Source organism: Simochromis diagramma, unplaced genomic scaffold, assembly GCF_900408965.1.
Source record: "Simochromis diagramma unplaced genomic scaffold, fSimDia1.1 OVJJ01000361.1, whole genome shotgun sequence".
NCBI lineage: Eukaryota > Metazoa > Chordata > Actinopteri > Cichliformes > Cichlidae > Simochromis > Simochromis diagramma.
In genome coordinates, this window is record NW_024386860.1 from 10581171 (window position 1) to 10604235 (window position 23065).

At 38.3% G+C, this 23065-nt stretch overlaps 1 protein-coding gene and 1 long non-coding RNA gene across 3 annotated transcripts; both read right to left on the reverse strand.

The window, feature by feature from the left end:
- Positions 1-2003: 2003 nt before the first annotated feature.
- On the reverse strand, positions 2004-15606 carry LOC120732681 (B-cell receptor CD22-like). The gene is made up of 12 exons (XM_040030455.1): positions 15537-15606; positions 15404-15447; positions 14937-15013; positions 14349-14690; positions 13882-14193; positions 10173-10436; positions 9251-9514; positions 7268-7532; positions 6514-6777; positions 5697-6005; positions 3132-3228; positions 2004-3047 (listed from the first exon to the last, which is right to left on the reverse strand). The coding sequence occupies exons 3-8, from the start codon at positions 14980-14982 to the stop codon at positions 7324-7326; spliced, it is 1437 nt and encodes a 478-aa protein (XP_039886389.1). The 5' UTR covers positions 14983-15013; positions 15404-15447; positions 15537-15606; the 3' UTR covers positions 2004-3047; positions 3132-3228; positions 5697-6005; positions 6514-6777; positions 7268-7323.
- Positions 15607-18935: 3329 nt separating this feature from the next.
- Positions 18936-22806, reverse strand: LOC120732688. 2 transcript variants are annotated; one of them, XR_005695629.1, is made up of 5 exons: positions 22528-22806; positions 21696-22159; positions 21381-21534; positions 20206-20284; positions 18936-19716 (listed from the first exon to the last, which is right to left on the reverse strand). It is a non-coding gene; the product is annotated as an uncharacterized LOC120732688 (long non-coding RNA). The 2 variants fall into 2 exon arrangements; XR_005695628.1 differs by having other exon boundaries at positions 18936-20284.
- Positions 22807-23065: the final 259 nt, after the last annotated feature.

A 23065-nucleotide genomic window follows, 5' to 3' on the forward strand; every position in this document is an offset into this window, starting at 1 on the left:
CTTTTACAAGAAGTTCCTGTTAACAGTACCACCTTCTTTTCTGACCATGATCTCCACAACACGTCTTGCACCACTGAATGTGCTGTAAACATTTCTATTCACTTAGTAATAATGTTCATTATTTGGCTGAAGGAATAAAGTAGATTAATGTTTCTATTTTCTAAACAAGAAACTGAAAGTTAAAAACAGTAACAGTAAGACTGATGTTGTGTAAATTCCATTAATAAATAATATGTACAATATTACTTATTAATGAATATAGGTGTGTTCACCTGTCACGTGCACAGATAAATTAAAATTTCTATCAAAGCCTACAGAAACTGAATTTAATGTTTTTCATCTTTGGCAGTTACACAAGTTGACACTAGGTGGGAGTGTTTTCGGGGGTTAGTTTGTCCTGTCTCTTAGCAGGAGCATTTTCATTTCATGTTGTATGTGCGGTGTACTACCTGTGTTAAGCTTTGGCTTCCAATCTTTCACCGTGCTGGTCTTGATCCTGTGACTTTCTGAATAGATTAGTATAGAATGAGTAATCTATGCTCAGAAAACAAATGATTTAGTATGCATACTAAAAAATGTCTTTCTAAATCACCACCCACAGTCACACACCAGAGGCTGTAAATTCACATGTAACACTCAGGAGGCACGGTGCAAAACATAAGATCTAAAAATCATTAAAGTATAACCAGAAACTAACTGAAATAAAGAATATTAATAATCAAAAACATAAACACTGAATCACCAGACTCAGGACCATGACAGTAAGGATGGAAACCTTACGCACTAAAATGAATTTAAGACAAACAAAAATTAGAGCAAGAAACTCTGATGTACTAAAATTAAACTGTATTGGGAATGTTGGTATTTTGCTGCTGCCTGAGCTTCTTTAAGGCAGACTCAGGTGTGTGTACAACTATCCTGTGTTCTGAGTAATCATGGACTTTGTTTAACATGCATGTTATGATGTAGTTCATATGAAAACTCACACTATGGGGTTGCATTATTAAATATAGGATGAGTAACTTGTTGAATGATATATACATTTTTATTACATTCTGCCTTTATTATTATTGCTGCCTGCAGTTCAGACCTGACACAAACACACTAATACAAATAATATTGACAAATAATATCAGAATCAGAATCAGAATCAGAAAGGGTTTATTGCCAGATGTTGAGGAGGTTTACAACATTAGGAAATTGCTGCGGTGCTTCAGTGCAACATACTGTCATAAAAATATAAAAATAAGAATAAGAATTAAAAGTGCTAAGTGGATAGATATATACATGATATATACATGAGTGCAGGTGGTGATCGGTGCCAAACATGGAATGATGCAGTGAACACAGCGTAGGGTCATGTGTTAGTGGTGGGAACAGTCATATGGTTATTGTTCATGTGTCCGACAGCAGAGGGGAAGAAACTGTTCTTATGGCGAGAGGTTCTGGTGCGAATGGACCGGAGCCTCCTGCCTGAGGGGAGCAGGTCAAACAGACTGTGTCCAGGGTGAGAAGGGTCAGCTGAGATCCGAGCTGCACGCCGCAGTGTCCTGGAGGTGTACAGGTCCTGCAGAGATGGGAGTCTGCAGCCAATCACCTTCTCAGCAGAGCGCACAACACGCTGCAGTCTCTGTTTGTCCCTGATAGTGGCTCCAGCGTACCACACAGTGATGGAGGAGGTGAGGATGGACTCGATGATTGCAGTGTAGAACTGCATCATCGTCCGTGTTGGCAGGTTGAATTTCTTCAGCTGCCTCAGGAAGTACATCCTCTGCTGGGCTTTTTTAATGACGGAAGTGATGGTGGGCTCCCACTTCAGGTCCTGGGTGATGGTGGTACCCAGGAAGCGGAACGAGTCCACAGAGGTGATGGGGGTGTCAGTCAGGATGATGGGGGGGAGTGGAGCTGTGTGCTTCCTGAAGTCCACAATAATCTCCACTGTCTTCTGGGCATTCAGCACCAGGTTGTTGTGGCTGCACCAGGACACCAGACATTGAATTGAATATTGAAACTGAAACTCAGACCTGGCACCCATGGAAAACATTTAACATGTTGTGAAATAAGAAATACAACAATAAAACACAAACTATTGAGCAGTTCAAATCATTTGTTGTGCTCATCTGTCACTACAAGGCCTTCAGACGATTAGATAGTTTATTCCAAAAATGCATTACATCTTCTTGGCTGTGGAGAATAGATAGAAACAATTACATTTGATAACTGTAAATTTACAGGACACTCTCATATAGTACATGAGATTACAAAGGTTGCACATCTGCCAATGCATCATAGCTATGCAAGATCTCCCTCTTAAAAACAGAAAAAGCACAGATTTGTTGATCAATGGTATCTCTGTTTCCTGAACTCTTACTTCTGACCAGCTCCCTGACCAACCTCACCTGAGAAGTTGCATCAGATGTGGTGCAGTGGACAGAGCAGTGCTAGGTGGCATTTAATTGAGTGAAAAAGGCTCTCTGTGTAGAACCTCTGCTCCACACTCCTAAATTTGCCCTCCCTTTTGTTCAGTAGACTGTACTGAGCAGATGGCTGGAGGCTATTTTGTCCCAGTAGATAGTAGTCGACTACTGAGTTGTTTAAATCAGCCAAAAGTTGTCAGAGCGTAAAAGCTATAATAGAACTGTGAAGTAAGAGTGCTTGGCATCTCTCCACTATCAACTCCTTGAATGCTCATTCACCCTCAGCTTTCACCACACCCCTTTAAAGAGATTCCATCATGTAAAGCATGCTATTAGGCTAGGTTGGTTAGCTACACAGTGGTTATTCAATGCATTTCAATAAAGACTAGTATAACAGATAACTGATTTTTTTTTTCACATTAGTATCATTTAACTGCCAAACAAAAAATACAGCAAAATCTTACAATCTTAAGAAAAAAATCTTATCTATTGGATCATTTTCAAGGTCAGCATCACTGACTCTTTGGAGCTGTGTTAATGACATCATACTCTGAAGAGCTGATGGTTCTACCGCTCAGTGACATATAAGTTCTGTCCTCTTCTTTTGGCTTCACATTCTTTCGTACTTTGCTGCAAAAAAAGAAACAAATAAATTATTTGAAAGCATGCTATAAAAACATCAGTAGGCTTTCCATTGTGAACATACTAACATACCAAAGGCATGCCGAACAGATGACACTGACACTGAAAAACACACCAGCGAGGACCCAAGGAACGACTCCACTGTAAAGTCCACAGTGCATTTCAGACCCTGCCATGAGAAATAAAGCCATGGACATTATATTCCTAATCAACTAATACTTAAGTTACAAGTAATTATTCTGGCATCATAACATGGATCAGCTCCAACAGAACAAATCTAATCCCTATCAATTTGAACTGGATTAGAAATGTTGGATATTGTTGTTTATAGTGAGCTTAAACATTAAGGACAAAAACATGTTTTGTTTTGTTTTTTTTACCATAATTAATAGTATTTATGGGTACACTTGAGACCCTGTTGACTATCATAGCCCTTGACAGAAATCTTGCACACTGGTAGCATCAACTTTAATGCTTTAATTTATAAAGTATATCTGTCTCCCATCAAAGTATCTTAGTCTTTGTTCATTCTGACCGCTGAGTTGTCATTACTACTACAGCATGTCAGAGTCACACTGGTGTTTGCTGGTACTGGACCAAATGAACAGCATATTCAATTCAATTCAATTCAATTTTATTTATATAGCGCCAAATCACAACAAAAGTCGCCTCAAGGCGCTTCATAGGTACAGAGAAAAACCCAACAATCATATGACCCCCTATGAGCAAGCATTTTGGCGACAGTGGGAAGGAAAAACTCCCTTTTAACAGGAAGAAACCTCCGGCAGAACCAGGCTCAGGGAGGGGCGGGGCCATCTGCTGCGACCGGTTGGGGTGAGAGAAGGAAGACAGGATAAAGACATGCTGTGTACACCTACACAAATGATGTAACAACACAACAATTGGTCACATGTCAGTGAAGGTGGTCATAAACCAAAGTGAACAATTTACATTTTGTACTACGCATCATTGTATTTATTGAAGTATATCCAGCCTTTTTATATTTATTTGAGACAACCCCATTGCAATGATGTAAACCATATTGTCTTGCTTTTCTGATTTGTGCTGTTATAAATAGGAATGTATTTTATTACTGTGGTTAAGACATTAAAATCATCTGTGCTATAGTCTTTGGTGAGCTGTGATACTTACACCAGATACCCAGAAATGTCAGAAAAATGAAATAGGCTACTAGCAAGGGACAGTGGCATTCAGTGTAGTAGTTGTAGAGTATAAGAGAGGTGAATTATGAATTATTAGAGGTGAATTATTATATGAGAGGTGGATTATGTGTTGCTAAAATTCTGGATGAATAGAAATGCCTAAAAATGTGATACATACACTGGACTTGAGTCAGATTAGAACAGGGGTAGGCAACTCCAGGCCTCGAGTGCCGGTGTCCTGGAGGTTTTAGATGTGTCCATGATCCATCACAGCTGATTTAAAGGGCTAAATGACTCCTCAGCATTTCTTGAAGTTCTCCAGAGGCCTGGTAATGAACTAATCATTTGATTCAGGTGTGTTAACCCAGGGTGCGATCTAAAACCTGCAGGACACCGGCACTCAAGGCCTGGAGTTGCCTACCCCTGGATTAGAACGTGCAAATCCAATCTTGTTTTCAGCCTGGCAAAAAAATACCTGACTGAATTTAGAGGCTACAGTGTTTAAACTAGTTCCTGTACCAAATAAAGTCTCCTGCTCTCCATCAGCTCTGTACGAGATGTAGTTCCTCACTGCTGGGTTGGCATTACTGCTGCATGTTAGACTCACATTGCTGTTGTCTGGTACTGGACCAGAAGGACTGGCTGAAACTGTGATGTTTTCAGGTGGATTGGAAAAGTGAGTTTTAAAAAATGAAAATTAGTGGTGTACTGTACATTGGGTATTGCACTTTCTGACATAAAGCCTTATAAATCTATTTCAAAAGATGACATCTTAAGAATGCTTGGACCTTACTTTAGCCTACTGCCTCTTCTGCATAAAAAAGGTTTATGCATGTGAAATGTTATGCATAAACTAAAGAGCTATTTAAAATAATTTAGATCAGACAAAAGTGTGGTTTTTTACTTGAATGTAAAAAAAACTGCAATAACACAATCACTTGGTTGTTAAAATTGGATATGGACATGTATTTCATTAAGTCTGATTTTTGTATTGAAACAACAGTTTAAGAATGCTAATACATTTTTTTTTTTTAATGCTGATAATCAAGGCCTTGATTATTAAACATTCACACTTCATTTAATGACCATCAGTAATTGTGACCATGTTTGTAGAAGCAGATGTTTGTGGCAGTTTGCTGGTCCTGAGCATTCAGGAGTGTGTTAGCACAATACCAATGAGATAAATGTACTGCAAAACATTACATATTGTATGAAACTGGTAGTGAGTCGACTGTAGCTGGATTAACCCAACACACTAACTGCTTGTGTGGATTAGTGGAATTCCTAAAGTTATTGACAGTAAATGTATTGCAAATGAATACTAACATTTACAAAAAAAAAATCCTGACAATATCTCTTAACTGGCTTTGTAGAGCACAGGATATCATTGACTAAGGCAACAAATCTCCTTGATTTCCACTGCATCATGTATGTGGGTTAAACAAGAGTATTTACAGTTGCACCAAATACAAACCTTGAGGTTCTGCAGAGCTTTTAAACTTGCTCATACAAAATTGTTGACTGGCAGATCCCAGAGAGTTGAAGCTACGGCAGAGCAGGGTGGAAAAATGCTTCACATGTGGTTGACTCAGAATGAAGGAGCTCCTGTGAACTGTGATGTTTAGAGTCTCACTGAATATTTCAAATCCACCAGACTGATTGACAGGTTCTCCATTCAAATACCACTGTACAGCAGGGGAAGGGTTTCCCTCGGTGTCACAGGAACAGTTAACCTGACTTGCAGTTTTAACACAATCTGATGAAAACAGGATCTGTGGAAGAACTGTCATTGAAAGAAAGTGAGAGGAGTCAGTAAAAAAACAACCTTGATGATTGAAAAATATTTGCAAAAATTACTAAAACAAATGAACTGACAAAGTGACTGGTAAAATGCTGTGTGTAAAGATGGTCATGTCTCAAACTGAAGTCCTTTCTGAACATACTTGCAATACTTATCATTATCAGGAGTGTTTTATTGCTCTTGAAATAGTTTTAACCTGTGCAAAAAACAGATCTACATAATGCATTGCCCAACACAGACTTTATTAAAGTATGTGCAGACTTTTTAGATTTATTTCAGAAAATCATACTGCAAAGATTGTCTTGTTTTACTGCCGAAGGTTGTTTTGTTATGAAGGGGGATATTTTTAGTCTGTGCTAATCTGTGCTACAATATTTGGCTATCAAGGATGCTTACTGGAGATAACCAGAAATGTCAGAAAAATGGAAAACACTAATGTGTTGTTACAATTTCTAACAAAAATAGTATAATTTAATTTTGAGATACATACAATGAATCTCAAGCTGAGTCACATTAGAACGTTCAACTCCGAGTTTATTTTCAGCCTTGCAGAAAAATGTCCGTCTGTTTCTGAAGACTTGAATGTTTAAACTAGTTCCTGTTCCAATTAAAGTCTCCTGGTCTCCATCAGCTCTGTACCAGGTGTAGTTCCTCACTGCTGGGTTGGCATTAGTGCTGCAGGTCAGACTCACATTGCTGTTCTCTGGTACTGGACCAGAAGGACTGACTGAAACTGTGATGTTTTTAGGTGAATCTAAAGAATGAGTATTAAAAAATGAAAATTAGTTGTGTATTGTACATTGGGTATTACACTACCTGTCATAAAGCCTTATAAATGTATTTAAAAAGATAACATCTTAAGAATGCTTGCACCTTATTTTAGCCCACTGCCTAAGTCTTCTGAAAATAAAGTGTAAAACAATGAAATGTTGCGCATACACTAAAGAACTATTTAAGATCATTTTGATCGGACAAAAACTGTGGTATTTTAGTTGAATCCAAAAAAAAGCAATAACACAATCACTTGTATGTAATGGATATTAACGTGTATTTCACAAAGTCTGATTTATGTATTAAAACAACAGTTTAAGAATGCTGTAACTTTTTAATTTAAAAAAATACACTGTTTCTATTTGCTGAGTATTGGAAAAACATGGTGTATAAAACTCTGTTCTAATGAACTGACTCTTTGATGCTGGGTTATACTGATGATATGTAAAGCAGATGTGAAATGTGATATTTACACTGAACATCTATTTGAATGCTGCTGGAACGTCCAACTCCAATCTCATTTTCAGCATTACAGAAAAATGTCTGTCTGTCTCTGGAGACATTGAATGTTTAAACTGGTTCCTGTTCCAATAAACGTCTCCTGGTCTCCATCAGCTCTGTACCAGGTGTAGTTCCACACTGCTGGGTTGGCATTACTGCTGCAGGTCAGACTCACATTGCTGTTCTCTGGTACTGGACCAGAAGGACTGACTGAAACTGTGATGTTTTCAGGTGAATCTAAAAAATAAGGAATCAAACATACAGATTAGTGATGCACTGTATGTTGGGTATTACACTACCTATCATTAAGTCGTATGTGTGTATTTTAAAAGTAACTTTTCATGTTTTCCCTGTGTCTGCGAGGGTTTTCTCCAAGTACTCTGGCTTCCTCTCACAGTCCAAAGACATACAGTTAGAGTGGTTAGATTGATTGGCCATTCTAAATTGCTCATAGGTGTGAATGTTAGTCTGAATGGTTGTCTGTTTCTCTGTGTTGGCACTGTGACAGACGGGCGATCTGTCCAGGGTGTGCTGCTCTTGCCCTGTTACGGCTGTGATAGTTATAAACACACTTCTAAACCTGGTGGAAAGTCTTCTCAGAAGAGTTGAAACTATTATAGCTACAAATAGTCGGCCTACATCATATCATACTCCATATTTTCCGCACTATAAGGCGCACTTAAAATCCTTTATTTTTCTCAGAAATTGACAATGCGCCTTATGTATGAATTCTGGTTGTGCTTACTGACCTCAAACAGATTTTATGTGGTACACGGCGCTCAAAAATCTGTCAAAAAATGTTTTTGTACGACTTTGCTAAGCTACGAAGCTGCACCGCTTGATGGACTGTTAGAGCATCACAGCTACTGTAGTTAGGAGCCTAGCGGAGTAATCTGGGTCCAGAACTCCGTCCGCTTCAGATCCCAAAGTTGAAGAACACTGCAACATCATTGAGAGTTATAAACGGTCTAAATTATTTTGTCTTTAATAAAATTATCAGTGTTTCTGTTTTACCAGGCATAACAATTAAGTTTAACATCCAGGCATCCATGAAAACAGAATTTATTAAATTTAACGCAGTTAGAAGTTAGCAAGAAGTTAGCTTGCTAGTTTCCACCTAAAGATGATATTACCATGTTCTGACTGAAAGATTTCTGAAAAAATTAAAACGTACAGCTCTGCCATCACTTCCAACATAAACGAAGACAGAAAACTCAACCGCAGTGACTTTTGTAGGGTTACTGAAGTTGGACTATATAATGATGTGCTATGTGATTGCTAGCAACACAGCTATGTTAGCATAACATAAATGCAGTGAAGCTGGGGGATGAATGCTAACTTTGTTCCACTCGATAAAAGTTAATGTGAGGGTTCCCAAAGGTTAGGGAGAAATGCAATCGCATGACAGGATACTGTAAACAGACCAAACTTTAGTCAGGAGAACAACTGAGATAATCCATCCACAATACGAGGTTACTCATTAATATACTGCAACAACATGGGAATAGAGCAGCTGCAAGAGAATTCAACATTAATGAATCAATGGTACAGAAGTGGAGGAAGCAGGAAGAATGAGTTGAGTAAAGTTTGACTTATCTGACCGTGTTGTTTTGCTTAATGCGCCTTATAATTCAGTGTGCCTTATCCATGAAAACAGACACGTTCGTCGACAGTGCACCGTATATACCGGTGCATCTTATAGTCCAAAAAACTACGGTAACCTTTTTTAAATTGAGAGTCAAATGTCATTCTAGTTATAAGTGGGTGGGCAGAGGGGCAAAGACTTTTGGAAATGCTGTGTGTATGCTTTTACTTTTTTCTGCAAAAATGCATTGGTTTTTTATTTCTAGACTATTCAAAAAGCTCAGCATGTAAATTCCAGTTCTAATGGTCTGAATCCTTGATGCTGGGTTATACTGATGATATGTAAAGCAGATGTGAAATGTGATATTTACACTGAACATCTATTTGAATGCTGCTGGAACGTCCAACTCCAATCTCATTTTCAGCCTTGCAGAAAAATGTCCGTCTGTCTCTGGAGACTTTAATGTTTAAACTGGTTCCTGTTCCGATAAATGTCTCCTGGTCTCCATCAGCTCTGTACCAGGTGTAGTTCCACACTGCTGGGTTGGCATTAGTGCTGCAGGTCAGACTCACATTGCTGTTCTCTGGTACTGGACCAGAAGGACTGACTGAAACTGTGATGTTTTTAGGTGAATCTGAAAATTAAGGAATAAAACATACAGATTAGTGGTGTACTGCACTGTATGTTGGGTATTACACTACCTATCATTAAGTCGTTTATTTGTATTTTAACAGTGACTTTGCAAGTTCTCCCTGTGTCTGTGTTGGTTCTCTCTGTGTACTCTGGCTTCCTCTCACAGTCCAAAGACATGCAGTCAGAGGAGTTAGATTGATTGGCCATTCCAAATTGTTCATAGGTGTGAATGTTAGTCTGTCTTTCTGTGTTGGCACTGCGACAGACGGGTGATCTGTCCAGCGTATGCCCCGCCTCTTGCCCTGTGACAGCTGGCATGGTCATAAACACTTCTTCTAAACCTGGTGGAAAGTCTTCTCAGAAGAGTTGAAACTATTATAGTTACAAAGAGTTGGCCGACATCATATCATATAACCCTATAAATTGAGAATCAGATGTCACTTTTAGTTATATGTGTGTGACCAGACAAGCAAAGACTTTTGTATATTGAAACAACAGTTTAGGAATGCTGATACTTTTTTGTGCAAAAATGCATTGGTTTTTTATTTGATGACTATTCAAAAAGCTCAGTGTGTAAATTCCAGTTCTAATGGTCTGAATCCTTGATGCTGGGTTATACTGATGATATATGTAAAGCAGATGTGAAATATGATATTTACACTGAACATCTATTTGAATGCTGCTGGAACGTCCATCTCCAATCTCATTTCCAGCCTTGCAGAAAAATGTCCGTCTGTCTCTGAAGACTTTAATGTTTAAACTGGTTCCTGTTCCAATAAACGTCTCCTGGTCTCCATCAGCTCTGTACCAGGTGTAGTTCCTCACTGCTGGGTTGGCATTAGTGCTGCAGGTCAGACTCACATTGCTGTTCTCTGGTACTGGACCAGAAGGTCTGACTGAAACTGTAATGTTTTTAGGTGAATCTGAAAATTAAGGAATAAAACATACAAACTAAAATGTTAAGACAGTTTTTTTTGCAGAAGTAGTGTTTATAAATTGGGTACAATGCCTTCAGTATATATTTTTTCCCATTAAATTAATAACTCATACACATCTAACACCAAACAGGAGAGAAGGGAGCAAACCGCACACATTTACTCATTTTTTCTTTAATCAAGAAAATTTGTAGAGTGATAGTAAGAAGTTGCTTTGGCCCTTTCTTTCTAAATACTGATGTATCCAATAAAAATGATTTTTCTTTGTCTTTATATTGACTGACTGAACAATGCAACTTACAGTCACTTCACCAACTTTATACTTCTTTTTACTGAGTGTCAAAAATTACCCATTCATCATCTTCCAGGGGGGTTGGAGCCTAGCCCAAATGCCACTGGGTGAGAGGCAGTGTACACTGACACAGACAGTGATTCTGTCCTGTGGGCAATTTTAGAATCTCCAGTAAACCCACCCCTCCTTCTGTGGGTGGGAAGAGAAACACCACATAGAAAGGCTCCAGCCAGATGGTGGACTTTTTTGATACTTCTTTTTCTCTGTGTCTTATTTAGAGTTTGGTCACCTGGAAATGATAAATGCCCTGGTTCTTACATACCGCTATTCTACTCAACTTAAACCGCTTCATACAACATGCCTCATCCATTCACCTAATTTATGTTTAAGTGTTTTCTAATTAAAATAACAGAGAAAGTGTTTTGTTCATCAGATAACAGCTTATCTAAATATCGTTACCCGAGGATATTTGGTGTGCAAATTGGCTCCAGTCTGCATGCCAACCTTCCAAATAGTAGATAACCTGCTCTACCTTCTGAGCTACACCAGGCACGTGCGAGGGGCGGCTTGAGCACCTGCCCCTTTCCTGATGGGTGTCCCAAATGCCCTTTTCTTGAGGCAATTGTTTTATGTGTGTTTTATGCATGCGGCACGTCTGCGCAGAAACATTGAGAGAAAGAAATGCTGTAAAAAACACTGTTTAATGGCGTTGACCTGACAGAATACCGTATTTTACACCAGGAAGTGGCGTCTTAAACGCCCTTTCTGAACGGCAGAAAAAAAACAAACTTTTACCTGTCTTTGAACGCCACTCAGCAAAAAATGGCATTCAAAGACAGATTAAAAACTGTTTTTTCCGGCGTTCAGGGTCAGCTGTGAAGGCGTTTAAAATGCTGTTTTCTTGAAACTATGCAGGGCCTTCCCCATGGTGTTAAACTGCATTTCTTACGCCATTTCTTAACCAGACGTGTTAGAAAACTCGCAATATTTGGCAGAAATGGCTTACCATATGCAGAGCTGTAGAAGAAGCAAATTAAATGGGAGACGCAGACTGATGCAAAAAAAACCAGTAAGTAGGTGTACAGCGTACACCTAGTATGCGTTCACAGCGTACACATAGTCTATAGCACACAGATGAACCTTATTATTACATGTTGGTAAGTTGTCTTGTGACAACTGACAAATTGAAACAGATGAGCGTGCTGTGTGTGCAACAGTGCGACAAACATTACCTGTCCTTTTATTAACTGCACAAGTAGTGCTGGTCATTAGCTGCCAGCTAACTGGGTAAGGGTCTGTAGCTCTGCCCACCATTTCAGGGAACATATTTAGTTTTAAAGTAAGTTACAGGGCTTTTCCTGCCTTCTTGGAGGGCTTATATTTCACTGAACAGAATCTAATACGCATATCCAAATAATTATGGATTATTATAATTATGATTTTTAAAAAACACACCCTATGTTATTAAAGAAAATACATTAAGAAACAAAATATATTAGATTTATATTTCAAATATGACAAAATGCTGATTTTACAAAATTATTGTATCTTTACAGTTTAAACATTTAATAAGCTTTCTGCCTGCACAGAGTGTACAGTCAAACAAATTGAATCCTCATAAATACATTATTTCATGTTTATTACTTAATTTGTTTATTTTCATCACTTTATTATTATAGCACTAGGAATAAATAATAAGGGAATTATTCTGGATCAGCACCATGATACAAACTTGTGGCCATAGTATATACAGTATTCTGGAGAAGGTTCTTTATGAGTATAGATTTTTTAAATTATAACTCATGATGTGATATTGTCCAGACATGCCCTGTAAGGACATGAGGAGGAAACAGTGTTAAAAGGAGTTGTGTGAGGCAGTGGATCTCTCACCAGCTACATTAAAAAGAGCACAGGTATCAATAACACATGTACCAGCTGTTCCACTGCAAAAGTATTCAAGTATAAAAATAATAATAAACACAATGTTTTGGTTCTATAACATTTTTCTATTATTACTTTATTATAGAGGTACAAGAGTTGTTAAGTGTGGATAATTAAATAATAGATTAGTGCAATAGCAAAGTGTGCCTTGTTGTCAGATGGACAGCAAGTGGAGAGTGATAGATGAGAAAGAGTAGTTCACAGGCAGAGCCTAGTTTATTTCTCACAGTTTTATTGCCTTGTGGTTCCAAGCGCTGTCACCAATCTTTGCATTTTATTATTATTTCATAACACTTGTTTAATCAGCAACCATTTCTCATATGGACTTTTTACAGTCTCAGATCAACACAGCCCTGCCCTCCAGCACTATCAGCAGCAGGAGCAGCAGCAACCCCTCAACAACAACATTGTACCCATCAGGTACAGTGGGCTAAGTTTGCTTTGCACTGTCCCCACCTGATGACAGTGATATAGTATGATGATGTTCCATATTAGATTCCTGATGGTTGGTGGGTGTGGCTTCAGCCTGGTTCTATGTGCCCCTTTTAACTTTGAGCACCGCCCCTTTAAACATCTCTGCACAGCCCTGAGCTACACTCACCCCAGCCACCCCTCCTGAGCTAAAGCCAACCAACCTCACCTCCCCTGAGCTACAGTCCCACTTTACCCAGTTGTGTTCATCATCCATATTTAATGAGTGTGTATGTATTGCTTCTATCTACCCACATTTCTTTGTTGCATTGAACTGTTGAATATTCATTTTCTCACTCACATTTGTCCTGGTTTGCATTCAAAGACTTTATTGGCTACCATCTGGATTTTTCTGCTACACCTGAACAAAGGTTGATTTTTTATTTACTATCTGTGGCCTGAGTCTGGAACTGGGGCCTCATTCTCACATCACATAACAGTTATCTGAATTTTGTTTTTTTAATAATTCTGTTTTACTGGTTGTGTATTCACAAAACAAATATCATAACTTGGGGAAAATACATGATAATATATATAGTAAGTGAAACTCTGAAACTGAAAACTGTAAAGTGAAAAGCAACTGTCAAATGTGACTGACTAAATGTAGTTTTACTCTTAGAGAGAATAAATAACAGATCTAGATAACTGTATTTATTACTAAATACATTACTACTACTATTTAAACATTATTACTATTTATTTCATTTGAGAAGAGAAAAATAAACTCACATGAAATATCAGGAGTTAAACTTGCTTCAGCAGTGACATCAGGGCTACCATCTTGTTTCTGGTAGACAGCAGTGCAGGAGATTTTATTTCCATGATGGAGGTGAGAAGCAGTGAAACTCATAACAGAGGTCCTGACTTTAGTTTTGTCCTGATTCTCCTGCAGTGTCTCCTGACTCTGACCCAGGTTAGGGCTCCATGTCAGAGCTGGAGGATGAGACCAACATGGAGCTGGAGCAGAGCACGTCAGACTCACAGAGGCTCCCTCCTCCACCTCCAGTGTGGATGGAGTCAGAGTCGGTAAGGGAGGATCATCTGGCAAAAAGATCAGTCAATAAAGAAATGAGCAGTAATTAATTTCAGGGTTTTATATGCTGTGTAAAATCCAGTGAATTCACAATGAAGTCAAAGCAGCTTGACTCGTGTCATTTATTCATATGAATTATCTTTATATGGATATAAAAACTTACCTATGAATGAAATGTCTACACCAGCTTTTGTAAAAGTGTATTTCAGTGTATTATCACACTCCAGTCTCAAGTAATATTTAGTACTTTTAAGAAGATTTGCATTATTGAAAGTTGTGGTGCAGTCTTTCTTTGTTAAGTCTCCTGTCATTTCTTTAGTTGGCTTTAGTTTTGCATTTTCACTTTTAAATGAAGTTGAATCACTCCAACATGCTTTACATGTATCATCTAAGTTATTTTCAAATTTGCTCTCTACATCAAAGGAGCAGGGGATGGTCACACAGGATCCTCTCAAAACATTTATATTCTGTGGCATAGTGACGTTGAACGTTCCACACAGTGCACCTGAAACACAACACAATGAATTGTAAAAAAGAAATGCAAACAGTAATTTACAGCAACAGTACAGTTTTAATTATTGTAGCCTTTATCCAGAGTTATCACTGCTGCTAGGACTTCAGTGTTTAATTCAGGTACAAATGCTAAATATTTTTACTGTTAAATATCTAATAAATGGACACCCTTTGTAGTTTAGTAGATGTTTCATGTTAAATAATAATCTTTACATGATGCTGATTTTCTTTCACTCACCCTGCAGCAGAGAACTAATGAGAAGAAAAGTCAGAGTTCCAGCCATCTTGTTACAAAAAAGTGAAGTTTAAAGGAGTCTGAAGTTTGCACATGAAACAATTTACATGATTATTTGTTAAACATTACCAGTGACAAGCTGTTATGGTGAAAAGTGAAGTAAATTTTTTTTATCTATTCTGTTAAAACTCTCAAATGATGTTTGAGGATATTTTTAGTGCGTTAGCTCAAGATAACAGTGTAATACAGCACATTTTTTCACTCAGTAACAGGGCTCATTATTATCTTTAAAATATGTGACAATGACAGTAATGGTAATTGTGCAAAGCCCAGCGTTCCCATGTAACTACTGTCACTACGAGGATAATTATTCATCCTCAAAAAATCTGCTAAGATACCAGCGTAGAGCTCTTATTTCAAAAAGTTATGTTCATAAACATGATAGACGAGAGAAAAAGAAAATCCTTCACCTTTTTCCTGTGGAACTTTTTCCTCGACAAATATGATGTTTAATCTAAATCGCAGTGAATCAAAGAATGATAGAAATGTTAGCTTTGCATAAAACCTTGATATTTCTATGATATTTAAGATATAAAAACTTACATTCTTACGAGCTTCATAGAGAAGTCATTTCCACATATGTGAGGTTTTTTAAGAACTGTTCAGGAAGCGATGTAAAAAGAGGAAATAACACAAAAGTATGAGTGTCAATATTAGATAGATGCTTTTACAAGAAGTTCCTGTTAACAGTACTACCTTCTTTTCTGACCACGATCTCCACAACACGTCTTGCACCACTGAATGTACTGTAAACATTTCTATTCACTTAGTAATAATGTTCATTATTTGGCTGAAGGAATAAAGTAGATTAATGTTTCTATTTTATAAACAAGAAACTGAAAGTTAAAAAAGTAACAGTGTGAACTACACAACATATTTGATCTCAGTGTCAAATAGTCAAACAATATGTACAATTATGTACTGTGTTGAAGCCAAATGAACTTACTGTCTTAACAAAGCACTTTTGTAAAATGATTTAACACCCTACTGCACACATTTTGATGGTACATGTTGAAAATTACTCAACATCATATTATGACTCACTTTGGGCTATTTTATTGCCTAAAATATACACACACACACACACACATATATATATATATATATATATATATATATATATAGTAGGGGTGCAACGATATTCATATCGATATTGAACCGCTCGATACAGTGCTTTCGGTTCGGTACGCATATGTATCGAACAATACAACATTTGTAATTTATTTTATCAATTTTCCTTCTGACGATGCTGTCTGTGTTGAGCGCTCAGTGAATCTGTGTTCGACTACTCCGCCTAGGCTGCACTGTCGAGCGCAGATCCACTGAGCGCTCAACACAGACAGCATAGTCAGAAGGAAGAGCGCAGGGCAAGCTAGCGAGACAGAAGTTAAGCTCTACTTGCAACAGGCAAATTGAACCTCATTCAGATCTGGCGTTTGGAATTATTTTGGTTTTCATGTGACATATGACCCTGAAGGTAAGCGAGTCATGGACTAAAGTAAAACAGTATGTTGGATGTGCCACGCAATGCTCAATTACATTGGTGTGAACTAGTGTGTTAGCGCAGTTAGCTCGTTAACGTGTTTGCCGTCTAGCCCCATGCACGGAGCGATCGGCGGTAGCTTGTTAACGGAGATTTGCCGTGTTGTGGCGTTAAGGTCATTTCAACGAGATTAACCTGAAAGCACTAGTGGGAACACAACGAATATGACTGCACATTTACGCCGACATCATCCTAGTGCAAAGACAAGTGGAAGCAGACAAAAAAAAGCAAGCATGCTACTAACTTTAGCCGAGTCATTTAGACAGCTGTTAGCACATGATTCTCCTTATGCTGCTGAGAATATAGCCCAGAAGAAGCGGATAGTATAGCTTTTATTTTGGAAAGAGCCATTTCTCTGTAATAAACTCTCTTTTCCAAAGATGAGTGATTCCTCAATCAGATACAGGGCTTGCAATATCGCTAGCCCGACGTCCCGGAGCTAGCGATTTTTTCAGTCGGGCTACCAAAATCTATCTCTTCCCTGCCCGTCGGGCTATTGTAGGAAAAATATATGTCAATGCTTTTGCATTCTTTCAGAAATGTAGCTGGGTAATTATGTCATTGGCATCAGTGAGCCACTGTCAATATGTGACATATTGAAATCGCGTTTGAATTTGCGCTTGTTTTTTTGCTTTCACTTTGCAATCGTGCGAACTGTGTATAGAGAGCGACAGCACTGATCTGTGAGTGATGATAATTTGTGCACCAATTCCTCTGACATCGTCTTATTAATCGTTAGCTTACTATGCAAACATGACAAGTGAAATCTCCCGCAGCTTAAACATGTGAGAGGTTGATCGTGCAGAGAATCGCTGAGCTTATGTGAGTGAGCGTGTAAAAGCATTTCAGTTCTGCTGAGCCAAATAAGACAGGTCAGGGTGAAGAAGTGACAGCCAAAGAAAAGCTTACCACAAAACGGAGAAGTTGTGACAAATCAGACTATAAGGCAAAAAGAAAGTGCAGCTTTATGGTTTCATGGACAAAAGAATTTCTGTGGCTGCAATATGATGAGCTAAATAACCAGGGCTGCACATAAGTGGTCCGCAGGTGCGCATTCGCTGTCAAAATAAAAAACACGCACAAGGGTTAGGGTTAAATTTAAAAACTGTACTTTTGAGTTAAAATATATATTTATAATTTTAATAAATGGCAAATTAAAAATGCATGAACATTTTTTTTGTATCGAAAAAATATCGAACCGTGACACCAAAGTATCGAACCGAACCGAACCGAACCGTGAATTTTGTGTATCGCTGCACCCCTAATATATATATATATATATTTCAGATATAATCCAAGATATTTGTTGTGCAACAATAGTATAAAACGACAGAGAAAATGATTAACTCAGACACCATTACACAACTATTAGAAAGCAATAAAAACATCTGGAAATCTTCCCGAAATGTGAAGAATTGAAAACATTTTTGAAACATATTGACATATATGACTTGATACAGGCTTAGATTGGAAATGTCCAATATCATGTTATATTGATTCTCATGTTGTGAGAATCAGAAGAAAAGTTTAGGAGGAAGGCCGCATAGCCAGCTGCAAAGACGAAACAGTTCAGGAGGGCAGGCAAGTGGCCAGTAGCAGTGACAGAGCTGATCTGGAGGCCAGCCACCAGGCCTGCCTCCTCTGTGAACAAGCGAAGGTGATGGGACACATGGTTGATGAAGAGGCAGGCGGGGGAGCAGAGAGGGGAGAGGCGGAAGACTGAACGGCCGAAGATCGGCTAGAGACGTCCACTCTCCCCTGCGGAGGCTCGGGTGCAGGCGGGCAGCAGGTGGAGGAGTGCGGCGCCTCCAAGGACCCCCCAGAGCCTCCAAGAAGGAAAGCTGCTCGTACAAATCGCAGTGTTATTTCAAGGAATAATATTTTGAAACCGCGTTTTCTTGATTTACTGGGTCGGTACTGCTTGAATTTCCTCTTGCCCCTAAATGGCACCATTTGCTCATCCGTACAATGTTTCTTCGATAGGAAGCTGTTCCAGCTTCATCCTGTCCTTTGTGGCCGGCAGCTGTCGTCGTGAAATGGAGAAAGGTTTTGATGGCTTCCCGCTGTACAAGAGACATCACAGCAGCAGCATGTGAAATGTGTATAATTTTTTTTGTAGAAATACATGAACAAATAATTACATACAGACACATTGTTATCAAAATCTCCCTCAAAAGTGACCAAAAGAAAAATTGGATTTCTGATGACGTAAAATAAAAAAAACCTTCATAAAACCTGACAAAAACCCTCTATACATATTCTTACACTCACATATATTTTTTGATTTGCAGTTTATGTCATTCTAAATAATGATTATGATGACAATGGTGGCTGTACACTGTTAAAAAAAATTCCGTTATAAAACGGAAAAAGTGCTGGTAATTAATTACCAGCACTTTTTCCGTTATTGTACGGGCACTTCCGTAAACCTTAAAACGGATATTTCTGTAGATTTACCCGAGTTTTTCTGTACCATTGACGGACATTTCCGTCAAACCTAAAATGGAAAATTCCGTATTTTCCATAAATTTTGGCGTTATTGCACAGACAATTCCGTAAACCCCATAACAGATATTTCCGTAGATTTACCTGACTTTTTCTTTACCATTTACGGACAGTTCCATCAAATCTAAAATGGAATATTCCGTATTATTTAAGTACTCAATCCATACCATTTACGGACACTTCAGTCATCCTAAAATGTTTAATTCTGTACCATTCTCTATACCGTTTACCATCAATAAAGCACAAATGTAGAATCACAGCAATTATTTATTTCCTTTAACAGCTGCCAGTACTTTAAAGTGATTTCACTTTTTGTGGTGAATGATTTGCAATATTTACATTACAACCATTAAAACATTCAGAACATCACCTTCACATTCAGAGAAATTTTACATACATAAACCAGCTGTTCTCTCAAAGAAGTACAGCCATGTCCTTTAAAAGGGAGATGCCAAATCTAGCAACTTTTTAGCATCCACAGCTGACAGGCATTAATAACAAATTGATTTGTTAAAGACAATGACAAAATAAGACAATAAAACTGCCAGCATTGCTGTTGCTACTCACCTGTCAGTGCAAAATGAGGAGCCCCCTCCAGGAGGATGCAGAAACTTACACCTCCAACTCCACATATCACACCGACAGGCAGAGCTCTGCAACCAGTGGCTGACCTTTCTACAAAAAACAAATAGAACATTAGAAGTATTACATTATACAACTTTTCTATAAAACATCAGTGCAGCAATAACAACCATGACCTTAGAAGGATGACTGTGCAACATGCCATAAAGAGATTTTTAAAACTCTTAAAACAACTTAAAACTAAAAAAAAAATTAAAACTTACACCTCCAACTCCACAATGACAGGAAAAGCTTAACTGGAATGACAAATATCGCCCACCTTCCCTCCCCCTTAACATGGGGGATTTGAAACTGCAGCATGTGTGTTGTGGGCATCTAGTTAAAACATCTGAACTCACCTAATACTGTAAAAATCTGTATTTCTACTCCCAAGCCCCATGTTTTTGGATTTGCCTTTGTGTGTGTGTGTGTACATTCAGTCCCAAAAGGTATTTTCTGAGCTCTGAGAACAGCTCAAATGGCCCATTCAGATTCCTTCTGCTTGCATTCAAATTCCTTCAGCTGAGAAACCAGCTTGCACACCTGTGGAGGAATGAAGTGCCGTTTCTTCCCCTTCTTCTCTGCCTTGGAGCCTTGCTCAGGATTGACCCCAAAGAAAACTCTGAGGAAAAAAAAAAAACAATAGTGATATGCAGACAAAGTTTGCACGTGTAGTGTGGCTTGACAGGAGTGGAGCAGTTCAATAAAATCCTACATTTGTTTTCTTCAATATGCCCCTATGTGTGAACCTCTCTATCATTCTAGTTGACCATCTGTCTAGAACCCAATGTTGTTGTGGTGCTGGTGCCAGTGGCTAAGCTTATCTCTTCCTCTGTCTTTTCAAGACACATGCATTCACACTGCGCATATACAGAAATGTTTGCAAGGGCGAGAAGTCTGCTTATCACCAACACATGGCAGCATGCATCCTCAATGTGTATGCAGGGATATTATAAATGCACAGAACACAGAAGGGGATAGAAAACACAGTTGACATTGTCCTATCAAAAGGTGTAACAGCACATTTGAACAGGGACTGTCCTGGGGGTTATTCAAACATGGAGTGGAGAAACTGTGACATTCAGTGCACGTTACACATCAGTACAAGTATTAACATTTGGGCATGAATCCACTATGTAGTATTTTTTAAATTAATATGTTTAGTCTTTCCTTCGGGTGGGTGGGGGGGGGGGTCCCTGGAACAACATATTTTGAGTTTGGGGTCTGCAGCCAAATAAATTTCAGTTTGTGTGTCTTTGACATGAAAAGGTTTGACCACCACTGACATAACCTGGTCTCAGGTGCTAATGGTTTTAAAGAGATAGCTCAAACGAATTTTGTGTCAACAAACCATTCTGAGAAAAATATGTTTTTGCTCCATTTCCCAACTAGAATCATGTTATGTTTGTTTTGTTATTGATTGACTTAGGACACTATTTAAAGCAAAAAGCATGTTACCTGCCCTTTAAAAAGATATGACACATTTATTCCAACAATAGTCTTCAACATGGAGCTACAAAATCTCCGAACAAATCCATATTCAGGGGGATCATAAGCCAATAACAGCTGATCTAAAAGCTCACAGCATGTGGCGACACATTTTGAGCTTGTACATCTCAGACAAACGGGTTTAGTGTAGATTGACAAAAAGCAGGTCAGGTGCAGAAAGGCACGGCAAAGTCACATTTACAAAGTATTTCAAAACAATGTGTGCTTACCTTTGCATGAATTCGAGAGTAAAAGCCATCTCCGGTGGGTATTGGACGTTGCAGACATAAAACATGGAGAAGACGTAGCTCAAGGCCACAATGGGAGAGGTGATGTGGTCATTGACAAGTAACCCATCAACAGCAATCTTGAATTGCTGGTCACCTTAAACACAGATAAAAACCATGTACCATTTACAAAAAAAAAAAAAAATCCTATATTTTAAGGCAAGCAAAACATTTCTTTAATAAATATGACACAACAACAGCTTATAACAACAGCTAACAACAGCTTGCTGGGATACAAAAAAAGATTTAACTACAAACCTCTGATTAGGATGCATGGGGTCACTGGGAGTTCGACTTCAGGATCTGCAGAGATCTGTTTTGGTGACAGACATGATACATGAATTAATGTTTCCAGTGCACACAAACCTGCTGGCAAATTGACTATCTGCTAGTGTCTTCGTCAGACAGAGGTAGCCATTATGCACAAACATTAATGTAAATAGTTTATAGATAGAGAGTTTATAGAGAATATCAGCAGCACTATTAGGGGAATCTATACTTCCTACTGTGGTTGGTTACTTGGTTCACCACTGGATGCAAATAATTATCTTGCACACAGTTTAAAATCTACAACATCTACCTCTTTTTTTGTGGAAGAGTTTATAAGAGTCTTCCTTGAAGTATTTTGAAATGCCACAGATGAGCTGTATTGGACCTTCGCCCGTCTTCATCCCTTTGGAGTCAAGGAAGTCATTGATCCCCTTTTCTTTTTTGGAAAGTTCCTGTTCAAGGTTCAAGGTGTTAATTTTGTACAAGTACATAAGACTAACACTCATTTTCGTTTGGAGCTATGGAGAGAATTTTGAAAAAAATAAAAATAAAAATGAATTATTTCATTTTCATTTGCAACCTGTTCTGTTTTGATCTCAAATGTCCTGCTTTTTTGGTTGTCACTTCCTGATTTTTGGTCTCAAATCTATTCCATTTGATTGTTCATCCAAGTTATTCTATTTGATTGGTTGCCAGTTTATCTTTTTTGGTCTCAACTCTCTTTTTGGTTGCAAATCTTTTTTTGATTGATTAATAAAGACAAAATTCTCTCCATATGGAGCAGCACAGCACAATCATAATAATAACAATAACAACACACCTGTGCCAGCTTGTTTTGTACAGAGAAGCCAAGGAGTTTAGATGCATGATCAAACAGGTGAGGAACTTCAAACAGGAACGGCTACTCGTCCTTTACAACGGCAATAGTGGTATCATCATCGTTGAGGATTTCGCGCTGAATGGGATATGTTTCAGTCATCAATTTTCGAACAGATGACTCCTAAAGATATGAGGCAGTTAGACAAACAGTCGAACAGTTAGTCAAACTAACCAATTAAAATAATAAAACAGGGTATCAATTTCAATTGACTATGGGCATAGTGATACAGACGATCTACAATTTCACAATGTGTCCTAAATTGTACTTGGACCCAGACCTTATCGCATTACTCCTGCTATATACTATTGCTGTGTGAATGGTTGTATGTCTAGATGGTGGACTGTAGGAACCGAATTGCCCTTCGAGGATTAATAAAGCTTTCTGTATCTGTAATGGATGATTGCAGACCCACCTGAAGATCCTGGGTTTGAAAGGCACATTTCAACTCATCTCGTTTAGACAGCAGGTCTTCTCTACA